Source organism: Postia placenta (assembly GCF_002117355.1).
Source record: "Postia placenta MAD-698-R-SB12 unplaced genomic scaffold POSPLAscaffold_22, whole genome shotgun sequence".
Taxonomy (NCBI): domain Eukaryota; kingdom Fungi; phylum Basidiomycota; class Agaricomycetes; order Polyporales; family Adustoporiaceae; genus Rhodonia; species Rhodonia placenta.
In genome coordinates this window covers 196,324-212,167 of record NW_020169853.1, presented here as the reverse complement: position 1 = coordinate 212,167, position 15,844 = coordinate 196,324, and the positions used below count along the sequence as shown (strand labels likewise).

General features: G+C 52.5%; 7 protein-coding genes across 7 annotated transcripts; 3 read left to right on the top strand and 4 right to left on the bottom strand.

Moving 5' to 3' along the window:
* Positions 1-189: 189 nt before the first annotated feature.
* Positions 190-1,463, top strand: POSPLADRAFT_1050518 (hypothetical protein; the record flags this gene model as incomplete). Its single annotated transcript, XM_024480002.1, has 4 exons — positions 190-192; positions 411-681; positions 773-1,114; positions 1,180-1,463. 4 exons carry the CDS (start codon positions 190-192, stop codon positions 1,461-1,463), a joined length of 900 nt encoding a protein of 299 aa, XP_024333393.1.
* A 1,631-nt stretch (positions 1,464-3,094) lies between these two features.
* Positions 3,095-4,246, bottom strand: POSPLADRAFT_1101274 (hypothetical protein; the record flags this gene model as incomplete). The annotated part of the gene is made up of 1 exon (XM_024483210.1): positions 3,095-4,246. A coding segment is annotated over one exon (1,152 nt), but the record flags the coding sequence as incomplete, so codon positions are not given.
* Positions 4,247-4,592: 346 nt separating this feature from the next.
* Positions 4,593-7,216, bottom strand: POSPLADRAFT_1159472 (hypothetical protein; the record flags this gene model as incomplete). The annotated part of the gene is made up of 9 exons (XM_024487425.1): positions 4,593-4,986; positions 5,040-5,218; positions 5,275-5,451; positions 5,508-5,699; positions 5,766-5,922; positions 5,973-6,265; positions 6,322-6,591; positions 6,641-7,029; positions 7,087-7,216. The coding sequence occupies 9 exons, from the start codon at positions 7,214-7,216 to the stop codon at positions 4,593-4,595; spliced, it is 2,181 nt and encodes a 726-aa protein (XP_024333391.1).
* Positions 7,217-7,940: 724 nt separating this feature from the next.
* On the top strand, positions 7,941-9,535 carry POSPLADRAFT_1050516 (hypothetical protein; the record flags this gene model as incomplete). The annotated part of the gene is made up of 2 exons (XM_024480001.1): positions 7,941-9,425; positions 9,476-9,535. 2 exons carry the CDS (start codon positions 7,941-7,943, stop codon positions 9,533-9,535), a joined length of 1,545 nt encoding a protein of 514 aa, XP_024333390.1.
* Positions 9,536-10,713: 1,178 nt separating this feature from the next.
* POSPLADRAFT_1050515 (hypothetical protein) lies at positions 10,714-11,547 on the bottom strand (the record flags this gene model as incomplete). The annotated part of the gene is made up of 5 exons (XM_024480000.1): positions 10,714-10,815; positions 10,879-10,976; positions 11,024-11,085; positions 11,410-11,448; positions 11,504-11,547. 5 exons carry the CDS (start codon positions 11,545-11,547, stop codon positions 10,714-10,716), a joined length of 345 nt encoding a protein of 114 aa, XP_024333389.1.
* Positions 11,548-11,866: 319 nt separating this feature from the next.
* Positions 11,867-13,176, bottom strand: POSPLADRAFT_1186426 (hypothetical protein; the record flags this gene model as incomplete). Its single annotated transcript, XM_024489223.1, has 6 exons — positions 11,867-12,116; positions 12,171-12,340; positions 12,400-12,522; positions 12,579-12,631; positions 12,685-12,776; positions 12,875-13,176. 6 exons carry the CDS (start codon positions 13,174-13,176, stop codon positions 11,921-11,923), a joined length of 936 nt encoding a protein of 311 aa, XP_024333388.1. The 3' UTR covers positions 11,867-11,920.
* Positions 13,177-13,338: 162 nt separating this feature from the next.
* POSPLADRAFT_1050514 (hypothetical protein) lies at positions 13,339-15,700 on the top strand (the record flags this gene model as incomplete). The annotated part of the gene is made up of 7 exons (XM_024479999.1): positions 13,339-13,494; positions 13,545-13,840; positions 14,452-14,566; positions 14,643-14,819; positions 14,854-14,962; positions 15,019-15,162; positions 15,276-15,700. 7 exons carry the CDS (start codon positions 13,339-13,341, stop codon positions 15,698-15,700), a joined length of 1,422 nt encoding a protein of 473 aa, XP_024333387.1.
* Positions 15,701-15,844: the final 144 nt, after the last annotated feature.

The window sequence follows — 15,844 nt, the reverse complement described above, 5'->3', positions numbered from 1 at the left end:
CGTACCAGGTAAGCATTCGTAGTATATCAGCGCTCAGCATGAACGCAGACTAACGAGTCAAAAACAACACGCGTTCATATTTTTCTTATCAAAAAAAGGCATTTGATTTGCTGGCGCGTACGCACACATATTGACATTGCTGTCTTACCGCGGTCATATTTCTGGATAGCACATTGACGCTTGACGACCATGGTGAAGTAACTTACCGTCAGAAGTGGGCGTAGCGGCCATTCGAGAAGCGCCGAGAGGGATCGACTGATCAGGCTGATGACCGACGTCATGATCTAGAAGCTACCCCGCCCAGACATCTGCGCCAGCCATCATGCTCATGTGTCGCCCACCGTCGTCACGCGTATGCTAACATGGATACCCTCATGTCTTACATACCTCACCACTCCTCCTCACCCAAGGCCAACGTTCTCCTGCTCAGAACTCCTAGCGGAAACGGCAGCGACCGCTATGAGACCGCCTTGAAAGAGCAGCATTACAATCCCGTCTGCATTCCCGTCGTCGAGACGACCTACACGAACCTCCACAAGCTCAAGGAGATCATAACGGAGGGGCCGGCGAAGCGCGGCTACGCGGGTGTCATCATCACCAGTGCTCGTGCGTGCGAGGCGTGGAAGTCCGTCACTCTCGAGCTCCTTGAGGGCGACCCGGAAATCGAAGAAGATGAATCCGGTGTGTTTCACCTGCTTTCGTGTTCCCTCGCTACTTTGGGGGACACTCACCCAACCTATATGTCGTCGCTCACCCACGCGTCGAACTCCAGCCGACTGGGCTAAGGTTCCCTTCTACGTCGTCGGAGACGCCACCGCACGCGTGCTCACCGACATTCGCGAGACTGTGGGCAGCTACCCCTACGCTCCGCGCGATATACGTGGTGCCGCCGACTCCGGCACCTCCGAGAAGCTTGCGCGCTTTATCCTCCGTGACCTCCGCGACGCCGAGGGCAAGACGCTGCTCTACCTCACGGGCGATAAGAACCGTGACACGCTCCCGAGCGTGCTTGACGGCGGCGGCGTGCGGCTTGACTCGCTGCAGGTGTACGCGACGCGCGGCTCCGAGTCGTTTGCGGACGATCTGCGCCGCGTACTCGATTCTGTCTCGTCAGGTGAGCGGCGGCGGCGTTCACCCCTCCGCACATGGACGCTTAGACTGCATATATGCGCGGCTTAGAGTCCTCAGGCCGGTGGTGGGTCGTGTACTTCGCCCCCTCTGAAGCCGAATTTACAACCCCTATGCTGCGGGAGCATTTCGCGCTGGCATCTGCCGCTGTAGACGAGGAGGCATCTAGCGCGACATCGACAGGCAAGCGGCCAGCACGAATTGCGACTATCGGACCCACCTCCGGCGCACACCTGCGCGAGAAGCTCGGCTTGCGCGTCGACGTCGTCTCGCCGCGCCCAAAGCCCGAAGCACTGGTGGCGGCCATCCACGATTACGACGCGACGCACCAATAGATGACGTATCTACAATGTAAGGAATTTGCGGCTCGGGGGTTGCGGAACGCTGACATGCCAAATGTTCATATTTGCCTCGTAGGCCAGAGAGGACGTGACTTAGTGTTATTGCTATGTATACGCGACTGCGGGCGCATATAGCTGATATATCATGTAATTATGCTTGGCTACGGACGGGGTGACTGTATGCGCCTCGAGAGCAAGGGAAAGCGTCGGGCGGCGCCAGCCAGGACCTCCGTGTTATTATCTTTAGTAACAGCGCGCGCCGAATACTCCGTCAGCCAAGTAAGACGTGAAGCATCCGTCTTCCGCCTCGGCCGCACTCACTGGCAAGGCGTCGCAGTCACCATGCTCTGTTTGACTTCAGGCTACAAACTGCCTCTTGCACACTGTTCTGGAGCAATGCCCGTTTGGTAACAAGCCACTGCAAGGTATTGTGACGGCAACGACCATCTATCTCTGCTGACTCCAACGCACTGGCTCTCCCGGAAAGGCGCAGCAACGACTGCGTCATTCAATGCAGGGGACATCGGCCGAGATCGGTAGGCCTCTACATACCTCTGTGGCCTGCGGCTAGCGTTATTGGGCCCGGCGGTGTGCTGCGTGCGTGCGTGCCATTTCCGCGTAAGGGCGATCTCTCAAAGGACCTCGTTTCGACCACAGGCACACCAGGAACATCCACCACGCTGGAACGTATGCACGCCCTTTCATCACACAGCCGAGAGCCACCACCCCAGGATTCAGTATCACGGGCGGCCACAGTCTCGACAGAACCGTCCCGTAGAAGTAGATGCGGACCACATTCATGAAAACCACCGTATGAGGCCAGGCCTGAGGCTTGGGTTCGCTGGACGGGTGCATGAAGATCGAGGGGACGATGCCTGAGTGAGCCGCAAACCGTTGATCGGGCATTCTAAGGGTGTTCCTGCTCCTGACCGCCAGTACGTGAAGTCGTAACGTACGAACCGGTGCCCATCGACATCTTGGATGTGGTTATGCCGATATGACGGCGAGAACAGGCGCCAGGGTGGTCTCAGGAAGGTTTGTGTGGTTTCATCGATAAGCACCATGTCGGTGTGACAAGTAAATCCGACGCAGGAGAAGAAGACTTTTTATGATGGTCCATCCGTGGATACATTGGGCCGCAGATACGCCACGATGGAATGGTCCTTGATATGAACAATGCGAAAACTCTCCGAGTCTGAGTCAGTCACGATGAACGCAAGCGAGACGACACCTGTCAATCATCCATTATGGACGTATCTAGAAGCGTCTTGTTCAATAGAATGCGTACGGCAGGTCGAGGGGTGTATTCTCACCTTATTGCAAGCATCGCGTAATCGGGTGGCCAGCTTCTCATCCGCGTCCAACAGCTTCTCCCGCATGCTGCCGTCACTGTCCAGCTCCTTGCTGTACGCGATGGCGAGGACCCCCTCGACGCCCTTCGCCGGGAGGTCCGGCATCACCTTCGTGTGGATGTCCGTCAGCAGGCGGTCTGCCATGTACCCGGACTTGTCGCCCTTGTCGAGGCGGAGGTCGCTCCAGTGCTGCGCCTTCTGCATCTTCGACTGCGACGCGAAGAGCATCCTGCGGCGGCTGCCCTCGTACACGAGCTTGTGGTAGACCGTGCGGTAGTCGAGGAACTGGTGGTAGACGGACGCGGGCGACGTCTCCATCTCGGGCACCCAGGGGTCCGACTGGAGGAAGAGCGCTTGCGACGCTGCCTGCCTTGCCTCTGGGGTCCACTTGCGCGGCATCGCGATGAAGTATGCGCGCAGGGGGTCCGCGTGTGTGCACTGTAGGAAGGCCCTTCGAGCGAAGTCCATAGCAAATGGCATCTTGTACTTCTCGGCAGTGTCGTGCAGGGCTATGGCCTCGTCGAGATCTGACACGCAGGGATCCTCCATTGGGTACGCGACTTGGAATAGCATATGCAATATTCGACCGGACTCCGGGAGTGATGTAGTAGTGAGGGCGAATGAGGGCTGCGACAGCATCTCCGCCAGCACCGGTGATGCGAGGGTGAGTATTGTACGCGACAAACGTAGGTCGACATTGTCTGAGGACCGTATGATGATGTCGGCAGATGGGTGGTTGAAAATGGCAGAAGCCACCACTGGCCTGGGGGAGGCGGCGCTCTCTGCCGTGCCGACGCCGACGCTGGCGGTCCCTGGTCGCTCGTCAGGCCCTGGGTGACAGAAGGTGAAGGACTGCGGGCGCTCAGGATGCATGCGACGGAACCTCAGAAGTCTGTAGAGCGCACCGGCGGTGATGTTGTCGAGCTCGGCGACGTAGTTGAAGATCTGCCAGCTCGTGCTGGCGAGCGCCGCGGCGTGTGCGACGTCCTCGAGCCCGAGCTGAATGGCTTTGGCGTATATTCGGATCGTCCGCTCGTGCAGAGATGCGTCCGTGCCAAGCTGCAGGATAGACTTCTTCATGCGAGAGGCCGCATCCTCCATGTCGTACTTCTTAGCGGCCGTGAACACGGCCGCTAGGAGGTCCACATCGTCCACTGCCTCTGGGTCCGGCGTAGGGTAGCACAGACGTAGAAGACAGTCTAATGTCTTGCTGTCCTCAGGAACAGGTATTATGGGGATGCCTCTTTCAGGGTGTATATCCTTTGGATGGGGGTTCAGGGGCTGAGGGATACTGAACAAATCATGGAAGAAGCCCGACACCATGCGTAGCACGACTTTGTAGACATGAAAGTCGACATTGTCAGACGAACGAAGGATTATGTCTGCGTCGTCCTTGTCGAAAGGTGATAATGCGGCCTTAGGTTCCATGTTAGGTTCCATGGGCTCTGAGTTCTGTGCGCAATAATGTTGGCGGCAGTATATACAGAACGTACAATGTACGCAGGACTAGTGCACTGCATACGATGATTAACAGTTGACCGTGATCGATCATAATTGTCGAATGTCAAAATCAACAATCCCACGCGCGGGGATGCGCAGATACAAATATTGTCTAAGCGAGCGTTGACGACGGACACCCAGCATGGACGCACGATTACTTGCTCATAGTGCCCACAAGAGAATCTCACGTTTGCACGATCCATCAAAATTCCGGCAGTTTACAATTCGTCTACATATGCACAATGAGAAAAGGCCGCATCACACTTCCCTGTCAGAACAAGCCCAGCAGGTCTTCTTGCTGTGATTGCTGCGTAGGTGGCGAAGCTGCCTGGAGCACCGATGGCGTCGCAGGCGGCATGGGGGAAGCCGCCGTGTTGAACGAGAAGCCGGCCAGCGGATTCGCGCTCTGGCCTGGCTGCACAGTTGGAACGCTCATGTTGGCGCTGCCAAAGATCGATACAAGATCGTCGAGCGGATTGCTGGAAGTGCCTGCTAGGATATTGGCTGCAGCTGGCGTCTGCGCGAGGACAGTCGTCGCAGCTAGGCCGGACGGCTGCTGCCCCCCTTCCGCTCCGTCGTCCGCGAAGTCGAGTAAATTCTCAGCTTGTTGTCCTTGAGCGACGGTCTGCAGCGCCTTTTGTGCTGCAACGCGCTCGTCCGCGATTCTGATTTCATTGTGGGTCAGTTGAAGGTGTGAATAGCACTTTAGTGCACGTACTCTGACGCTTTTCGTTGCAATGAGTCGATCCCGATACGCCCCGGTCCGACGAACGTCTCTGCTGGCTTGTGATACACACTTGCCAGACTCGAGACCTCCCCTAGTAGCTCCTCAAGCAATTGGGGCGAGACTGTCGTCCTAGGCAACGAAATTGGCGGCCGCTGCGAAAGCACCACGGCCTGAAAGCGATGCATGACTGGGGTGATACCGAGAGAGAGCAAGATCCCATACACACCTTGGCGGCTCCTGGGTCCGTTGATAGCAATCGCCAGTAAATGTAAGCGCGATCCCGGACATCCGGTGAGTCGCAATCTTTTGTTGCAGTGTTGAGTACTCTTTGGACGAGGCCCTGCGAGGAGTCGGGCTTTTGCAGGAACAACTTCACAACCGCCGTCAACGTTTGCAATTGCACCTGTGCATTTCAGTTCTAGTGGGGATCATAGACACACAAGGACAGCTAGTACGTACAGGATATGACTCTTCTGTGAATGTGTCAACGAAAATGGCGAGCAATTCGTCTGCGTTGTCGATCTTATTCGCATACTCTCCAATGATCCATATGAGCGAGGCCTTGGCCTCTGGCTCATCCAGCTCGTCGAGATTCGCGCACAGTGTGGGGATGACACCTTCGTATGTGGATGGGTATTTTCGGAAGATGTCCTGTCGCAGAGATGAGATTCCTGATGGAGCGATGACAGCTAAGCTGGCACGACTTACCTTCATCACCACGACGGCTTCTTGCACCACGTAACTTACTCGCGTGCCAATGAGCTCAAGTAGCACGTTCACGCATCGTTCTGCAGCCTCATCAATCTTGATAGCTGTCTGGCCAATCGCCTTGATGCTTCGCCGCACAAAGTCGACATCAACTTCCGACGCATACCTGAGACACATGTTAGCTGGTCGTTGCGCAGCACCACCGGATGTACTGACTCCTTCAGCTCGCTCAGAAGCGCATCGACGTTGCTCTCGCCCGCAAGGCGCACCATGATGTCGAGCTTCTCGACCTTGACGTACAGCGGGTCGTTGTACTTGCAGAAGAACACACGCATCTCGTTCGACAGCAGGTCTGGCCGCTTCTGCAGCAGAAGATTGATATTGCGCAACGCAACCCATTGCACCTCCGGGGGGTTCGAGAGCAACGTGACGAGCGGCGGCGCCATCTTGCGGATGAACGTCTTTGTAAGGTTGTCTTGGCGTACGCTGCGCATGTGGATCATGATGACCTGTTGGAGCGTGCTTGCCTCGGTATATGCGCGTATCAAGGGTGCTTTAGACGTACCTTCACCGCCGCGAGGACAACACTCGCATTCGCATGCTGGAATTGCGGCACGACACGCTCGCAGATGTGCTCACTCTCTTGTGCGTCTTGGGTTTCGTAACGCGCCAGCGCGTTCAGAATGGCCACACGCCCCCATTCCGAACACTCGTTGAGAGCAACGAGGAGTTTGTTCAGGATGACGGACGTGATGTGGAAGTGATCTGAAGTCGTGCCTGCAGCTACTGCCGCGGTGTGGATATCGCTTAATGCAGCAACGGTGTTGGAGACAACCTGTATTGATGAGACGTACGAACGCATGCACGCGAAACATGAGGCATACCATGGGATTGCTATCCGCGATCATCTCCTGCAGTGTCTCCAGGAACCCGTTCTCGATCACCAGCTCGGGCTTGAGATCGTACAGCTTCGCGACGCATAATGCTGCTGTCTTGCGCACATATGGGTTGTCGTCCCGTAAACATTTCTGCAGAGGGTCGCACAAGTAGTCTATGATCTTCTCCGCGCGCAGGCAGCCCATGGTCCGGATCGCGAGCGCGCGAACGAGTGGGTTCGGGTCGTCGGTGTCCTTCACGAACGTGTTGACGGCAAGAATAACGAGCTCTGGCTGTGTCTTGGCATAGTTCATGAGATACAGATATACGAGCTTCTTCTGCTCCAAGTCATCGGTTTGCATGTTCTTGAGTACGTCCGGGAACAATCCGCTGACATCTGCAGGATGTTTAGTGACACTTAGCTGCGACTGTGGCTAGAAAGCGGCGCACCTACCCTTCTGCACAGTCATGTTAGCAATGACTTTCTTGATCGCATCCTTGCGCTTTTCCCGGTACTCACTATTGAGGTCCGCGCTGAGCTCGAAGTTCTCTCCCTTGCGGGGAGGGCCGCGAAGACCAGACATGATATGTCACAGCCAAGAGAGTAGCGAGGCAAGCGAGCAACTTCAAGGAGATCTAATGTGCAGCAGGAGCAGCTGAGTTCGGGAAATAGGCGTGTCAGGAAGAGCAAGAGCTATGCTAAACCTAACCCAGGCTGGTCTCTGGCATTTGGTTACCGAAAGGGGACCTCGATATACCGCTCGATGCACGCATGATCGGCCATGGCTCTCGTCTCGCAACGCATGCTTGCGGTATAACTTGCTTTTACTTGCTCAGTTTTCAGCTTGAATCCCGTCCATAAGATGCCAAGGGTGGTAATATCCCGGCCCCTTGTGCCCCCCAGTGCTCCTACCATTGTCCTACGAACCCCCAAGCGGGACAGTCCGATAGTGAACGAAATACACGTAAAGATCTGACTTTTCGCTAATTTCGCGTGTCACTTGCATCAGATATGGAGCGTGGATTGCTATCTGAGCTCACTGGCGCGTTTCCCAGCGCGATGCAAGCGACGCAGATGCATGCATCGGTATACCATAGAAGCATTTGTGCCGCGTTTCTGTACCAGAAACACGGCTCGTGGGGCCATTGGTGAGTGGCAATCATGTCTTCTAAAGCCCCTCGAGCATTCTTGGCTTTATACGGCAGAGACACGAGGGGTTGACGGCGCCACCGCCGTGCTTATATCTAACGCGCCTTTGTTGCCACCCTGACCGCCACTGGCTCAACAATCTTGCTCTAGTGCGTATAATGCCCTCCTCTCCGTCCTTAGGCCTACGGATCACGGCAACTTCGCCGTTCAACAAACGGAATGCGGATATCATATTTCGTTCCTCCGACGGCGTCTTCTTTCATCTACACAAGGCAATTCTCTCACTCGCGTCCCCACTCATGGAAATGATGCTTGGTATGCCACAGCCGCTCATACTCGACTCCTCAGATCTGGACGACCTCTCGGGTTTGCCAGTTGTCCCTGTCTCGGAAGGTAGCCGCATCCTCGATCCTTTGCTTCGCTTATGCTATCCCACGCCGGACCCTGTGTTGACAGACGCGGGGATCATAGAAGCCGTCTTTGAGTCCCTTGAGAAGTATGAGATGGAAGATGCGAAAGAGAGACTCAAGAAGACTATCCTGTCATGTGCGTCAGGACAGTGTCTACCTGACCAGATGGCGCGCGTGTACGCCATTGCGTGCCGCCTGCAAATGGAAGACGTCGCTCGTGACGCAGCGGTCGCAAGCTGTCGTTGGCGAACAGTCAATTACGTCCCTGAGATGGACAGAATCTCCTCTGGGGCGCTGTTCCGATTCCTGGAGTATCGCCGCGAGCACCATCAGGGATCCCATCCGACGACGCTCCAGCAGACACCTGATATTTCCCAGAGCAGTCCAGACGGTGGCGGGCTGTCCTTGGCTCAATCCTTCCCTCCATATATCCTGAACAGCCCTTCTGCAGACGTGATTTTGCATACGTCTGACGGCGTCGACTTCCGTGTCATAAAAGCGATACTTTGCTTGGCATCTCCGGTTTTCGCAGACATGCTTCATTTAAAAAGCAGGGACAGCGATCTCCGCCCTGACGACCTTCCTATCGTCAATGTGTCCGAGGACAGTGGAACTATCGCGAACCTCCTTCAGGTCTGCTACCCAGTGGAAGATCCTGACATCATAGACGTCGACTCCGCGCAGGCGCTTCTCGATAGTGCTCTCAAGTATGAGATCATCATCGCTATTCGTTTCGCGAAGGCGAAATGGAAGGAGGCTCTTACTAGTGATCCTTTCCGTGCGTACTTCATCGCGAGGTCGAAAGGCTGGGTAGACGAAGCGCGCGCGGCTGCGCGAAAAGCGGCCATTCTTGCCAGCGACTACTGGCTTCCAGAGATGGAGGAAATCTCTGCAAATGCCTACCGAGAGCTCCTGGACTATCGATGGACGTGTCAGCAAATTGTCTACAGTCGCGTCCATCTCGATGATGCGCGGCGTCATATGAGCGACGCGCCTCGTCATTGGAGCTGCCTTACGTACGGTGATCCCAAGCAGCGCGAATGTAACATCATTCGCCTTCTCCTCAGCATCAACCGAAGACTTCCAGACGCGGTTGCTGGTGCTGACGCTGATGTCCTCGTCGCTACTCTCATGTGGAAGATGATTTGCGATGGGGCTGGTCGGCACTCAGTAGAACACAGTATATGGGACGCCGAGGGGCTCTTGAAAGACCTACAAGATGCGGTGCAGCAGGTCTGTCCGTTTCCTCGGAATACGCGGATTCGTCTGATTTCATCACATAGATCACAGCTCGTCGTTGTCAAGCTACTATCCCAGAGCTTGCATTGAGGGCTCCACCATGATATGGTCGAGTGGAAGTGGCCGCGGATCAGCGCTGACAGCGCTGTGAGGCATCATGCCTGGCTAGAGCATATATGCACTCTTAGGAATGCGTTGTATTTTACATCATCGTCGTATGGAAAATATTGCCCGGCTCGTGACTGTAAATATGCCACGCTTTGACATCAAGTTGCGAGCTTTGTATCAGGTACTGATTGAGGTGTGAGTAGTGGCATCGTTAATGCTCAAATGAAAGCAATGATATATGCCGACTATTTTGCGCTAATGATGGCACACATATATATGTAGCTAGGTCATGAATATACATCATATGACTTATCAGCAGTGCAGTCTCCACTAATAGCCAGAAACTATCACATCTGCATCTTCTTTTTCATGTACATGATCCATGTCTGCATATGCACGTTCAGTCACATAAAGGAATCAGTTACTTGATTCACATTGATCCCCAGTCAGTGGATAACCATACCTTGTGTGGAATCACCAGGGGCAAAAATAATAGTTGTATCATGAGGAAAAGATGCAAGAAAGAATGGCAATGTGTCACAAGTTGCAGCCTGTTCATGAACCTTCTGCAGATCTATCATAAACTGCTGCAACAGCATTGATGACACCCTGAAAATGATGATAAGTATATAATATGGTTTTGTGTAAAATTGTGACAAACGGGGCAATCATATAAATCAATGAGGATGCATATTCCTGTACCACTGAATATCAGCTATAGTATTGTGTCAATTGTGCATTGTACATGCCTGTTGATTTCTATCAACAATTATAACAGCCAGGTTGAAAGCCAAAAGTGTTCTACAGTTGTGTAAGTTGTTGGGCCCTTGGAAATTATACCCATCTTACATGAAATAAAATGTTCCTGATTATTTCGTGATCAGTCCAATTTCAATGGAAGAAAGGGACACATGGTGAAAAATATACTCACCATTTTGTACAAGCATAGAAGTCAACTGCAGCTGCATACCAATCGCATTGGCTGTTTTTCTAAAGCTGTGTGTGCAATACCATGTTACAAGCAGGACCAATGTGTCACTGATGATAGTAGAACAGCGTATAACAATGTCAACTAGAAATATAACATTCAGAGCAGAACATTATGTTGATTTATATCACCCACATCTATAATTGTATAAGTCAACAATAAAGATGCATCATTTGCGAGTTGCACTTACTGAAAATACAGTGTGTTTGAAAAGTTTGGTGTTTGATCACAGGTTGGCATACCAGCCAAATAAAACACATAAGCATAGGATTCAGCACTGTATAAATACTAATTGATATATTAGCCATGTCACAATCACTATCAATCAATGAACAATGAACAATAACATACTATGTTAAGGGGAACTGTTATAACTCCAAATATGAATGTTGCCAATGCAATGCTTTTGTTCCCATGGCTAATGGCATAAACACGCAATACTGAAAAGCCTGCATAAAATCAGTAATGTAACAGATAACTTTCAGCTCAAACATACCAATTGCCATTACATACAACATCAATAATGTGACATCAAACATAACAATTGTTGCCTCACAGCTACAGACCAAAATTCATGTTGATGGTCAATCAATCATCAAAGTTTGAGTTAATGAAAGCACCTCTGAAACAATTATTGTTACTGATGAATAATAAAAATGCATGAGCACTCACTGGTGCTGTGTTCCAAGGAAAGAAAGCAATAATATTGACACATGCATATAGCAGAAGTGAGTATCGGTTGAGTAGCATGTTCATTTTTGCTTTGCTAGGCTTCCTTGACCACATGAATTGCACTTCTTCTGAAATGGTTGTGATATACTGATATATGATAGCAGCTGCGATGCTTATTGAAATTCGGATTGGCATTCTTCGGCAAATCACTTACCTATGATAGCCATTTCACAGTAGTTACCCGCAAAGCTGATGGAACTTGGAGTGTTACAAATAAGAACAAATGCCAGGTTAGATCACTTACAAATCCTTCAAGATTTGCTCGACAGTAGCAGTGTTGCCAGACATCGGGACCTTGTGAAAAGGATTAACAACAGTAGACCAAGGAGTTGACGGAATTGACGGTTGCCAGAGTTCGGTTGCACAAAACCTGAGTGCTTATATATGTCAGTACGTCATGTGCCTGGTTGAGCACATCTCCGACCAGGGGAACTGACCACTGCATAGCACGGCTTTTTCAAGCAACAATCAATCAATACGGACCAGCGTCCATCTCTGTACTGTTGATCTGAGCGCAAACACGCACGATTCGCTGTGCCCATCACTTGACCACTATGTGATAAACAAATTCATCAAACATGATCCCGACCTGAGGTCATACTTCTCTGCCGTAGATACCCATGACATATAGCTAAAGGAATGTATGCAAACCGATCAAAGCTTATCGCCATACCCGTACTAAGAGCCGTCGAATCTGCCCTATTCTGCTTGCGTCGTCCTGAACCGGAGGTGTAGCGACTGTAAGCTTAACCGTTTTTTTGGCCATCTTCGATGTACCCGCGGCGGCATGACGGCGTTTGTAATCTGCGGCTGATTCTAGGTCAAGGCCATACTTCCATATGCCGCGACGATTAGCTCTGTGGTGATGTCAGACATCTGGAATACATCTTAGACAGGAGGAACAAACGCACTGCGCCTCTGCCTGCAGACGTAAAAATTCCGCACTACCCCAACGTCCGTACTCGGCACCGGCTTGCTCGTATGTTTCAGCCCACCCTGCGCGCAGCATCTCCAGCGAGAGATTTCTGCCGGCCACAAGGAAGCCTGGGAGGAAACGCGGTTTGAGATGTACCTGAGATACCTAGCACGCCAGGAACAATTGAATTGGTGGACTTCTGAACCCACGATCCGCGGACTTACTATGCGACCATACTGGTCTTTCCGTATTAGTTGACAGTACACAGTCTGTCCTTCGATCTGTCCCTTCAACCAAGAAAGGGACTCCTCGGCAAAAGGCTGTGCGGAATTGCCGAAGTGCGCTGCCTATCGGACTTAATCTGACATGCATTGAAAGAACACAAGGGAAAATGGCACTGTACCTCCGGTGCATCTACTCCCGCCAAGCGAATATGGATGGTCTGTTCCCTCAGGTCTAGAGTGCATCTTTCAGGGGTAACGATAAATAGAAAAGTGGTTTTGACGGGCCTTTCCGTGCAGGTACCAGCCTGAACTTCAGCGGCCATCTCCAGCCAAGACCAGGCATGTGATACAGACGGAAGTTGTCAGCGTCCCCAACACTTGCGGGGAAGTTGTCAGTATTGATATCCACGCGGTGCCATTGCAGAATTAGGGCAGTATGTGGTTGTGTGGCTGATATAGCTTGCCCAGTACTGACCTTGTAACGTATCCCTTGATCCACCGCCTTCGCTTCAAGATATCAGGCGTGACCCACTCTGCACTGGATATTCGCTTCCAATAGCGTCGATAGATGCAGCGTGCACTGATTGTACCAGCGGAACCAACACACAATGCACAAAGAGCCAGTAAGTGTGGGGGAAGTGCGGAGACAGCGGATTCCAGTTCAGAGATGGCAGTAGCGGCTTCGTCACGAAGTCGACGAAGCTGCAAGTCAGGTGGAGATTCTTTCGTGTTATGCGCTATTTCCTCCTGTCTCCACGACCATGGAGGAGGAACCATGTTTCTAAACGATGTAGATGAGAGAGAAAGTAATTGCCGCACACAGCACGGTTCGACGCGCGCTGCATTGCAACCCTGCCCGCCGCATTGGGCCCCGTGACCCAGGCTTTGTTATCTGATAAGATTGCTCGACCTCTCCGGCGGAGTCAACGGAGGACGAGCATGTCTGACATCGTCCACGATGACCACCCGCGAACGCTCACGATCCTTTTCGCCACAGAAACAGGTACAGCCCAAGAGATCGCTGACCGCGTTGCTATGCAATGTCGCCGGATACATGTCCAAGCGAGAATTCTTAGCATGGACTCCTATTCGCCGGTATGCACTGAATTGCCCCTGACGGGTTTGGACTTACTCCCGGATCATAGGCTGAGCTGATATCAGAAAAAATGGTTATATTCTCAGTCGCGACTACGGGCTCAGGGAAGGAGCCACGAGCAATGTCAAGGCTGTGGAATATGCTACTACGCTCCGATCTCCCAGAAGATCTATTCGAAGACTTATCTTTCGCTGTCTTCGGACTTGGAGACACGGCGTACGAGAAGTTCTGCTGGCCGGCAAAGTTACTCTCTAGGCGTCTGGCCAGCCTAGGTGCAACCGAAATCTCTGCTCGGGGAGAAGGCGACGAGCAGCATCCTCTCGGGTTTGCCTGGCTTCTTTGTACGTGAGTTAAGTGCTAACAAGCTGTCATTCAGAGTAGATGGTGCATTTGAGCCATGGGTTAAGAAGCTCATAGAAAGCCTTGTGCAGATATTCCCCCTACCACCTGGGACGTCCACAACGCCAGAAGACGCTTTACCGCCACCGCGCGTGTCCGTATCAAAGGCCGACCCGTTGGAAATCGAGCCACCTGACCAGATCTTACTCGGTGATGAGACGTACGCCTCCGCCATCGTCTCTTGTAATCGCCGTATAACTGCAGATGATTGGTACCAAGACGTGCGACATTTTGAGTTTGACTTCGATATAGATATCCAGTAGGTTTGTTCATGCTAAAATCTGGAGTTCACTGCCGACATTGGCACCACATAGGTACAAACCAGGAGACGTGGCTCTGATACACCCGGAAGCTTCCCCTGCGGATGTGGAAGACGTTTTGAATACGTTGGGCTTTGCCAATGCCGCTGACGATCCGATGACGATCCGGCATGTACTTGAAGGTATCACTATCAATCATCAGTTTGACATCATCTTATCCACAATGCGTCCGTTGTCAGATCAATCGTTGCCAAACCACCTGCCTCGAGTCACTACGTTGCGAACGCTTTTCACAAGATATCTTGACATCTCAGCAGTACCAAGGCGATCATTCTTCGCCATGTTGCGCCATTTCGTGTCGGATAAACTTGAGGAAGAAAAGCTCGACGAGTTCTTAAGCCCGGAGGGTGCTGTAAGTGATGTGGTGCCCGGCCTCGCGCATGTTGCATCATCACGAATTTGACCGATCGACGTCAATTTTCTATTAGGACGAGCTCTACGATTACTGTCAGAAACCACGCCGAACTATCCGCGAAGTACTGGAGGAGTTCCGTTCGGCCCGTATACCCAGAGAATACATATTCGATGTTTTTCCCATTTTGAGACCACGCCAGTTCTCAATTGCGAGCTCTATGAAGGCAGGGTTCTATTCCGCCTTCTGTTTGGTAGCCATTCTCTGATCATAGCGCATTTTTTCAGCGTCATCCCCGACAGATCCACCTCTGCATCGCCATTGTGCGGTACAAGACAATGCTGAAGGTACCACGCCGCGGCGTCTGTACTGACTACCTCGTGCACCTCAAACCTGGTCTGTGCACTGATAACCCGCTCGTGATGGTTTCGCTGATTGCAGTTGAATTTCAGGGGACAGATTGCCCATCGGACTGCAAAAGGGCCTCTTTGCACTGCCCCCAGATACCGCGACACCAATCATCTGCGTTGGCCCTGGCACGGGCGCAGCGCCAATGCGGTCCATCATTGAGGAACGGACGTTCCTGGGAAGCATCGGTGAGCAGCGCCTTGACCTCTCCCCCAAAATCACCGACCACACCCGACGTCCGCTAGTTTTGACATCAATATATACGAGAACCACTGCTGATACCCATCTGCTTCCATTCTAGCGAACACCTTGTATTTTGGCTGCCGTTCGGCCCACAAGGACCAGCACTATGCCACCGAATGGGAAGCCTATGTCGTCGCAGGATCTCTCACGTACCGTCCTGCGTTCTCACGTGACGAGCCCGAGGGCGCCCCTCGACGGTACGTCCAGGATCTGATACGTGAGGACTCGAAGCGCACATGGGAGCTGCTCGGCGTGCAGCGTGGATGGATTTATATTTCTGGGTATCAAGTTCTGTCCTGCCCCTTCGAGAACGTGTTGACTAAGACCATACACTGCAGTTCCGCAAACAAGATGCCCGCAGGCGTCAAGGCCGCGATCATGCATGCTGCACAGACTGAGGGTGCAAAGACGAAAGAGCAAGCACAGGACTTCGTGTGGATGCTGGAGAGGGAGGGGCGGCTCGTAGAGGAGTGTTGGAGCTAGACTACAGGCCATCATTCTAGACGCAAGAAGCGAGAATAGTCAAAGTGTTGCAGCTGAGTTGAAGCGTGATGTAACACAGTTTCGCGCGTTGTCATCCGCAACTACGCCGGACTGGTTGATAGCTATTCAGCTATGTTTGTCCTA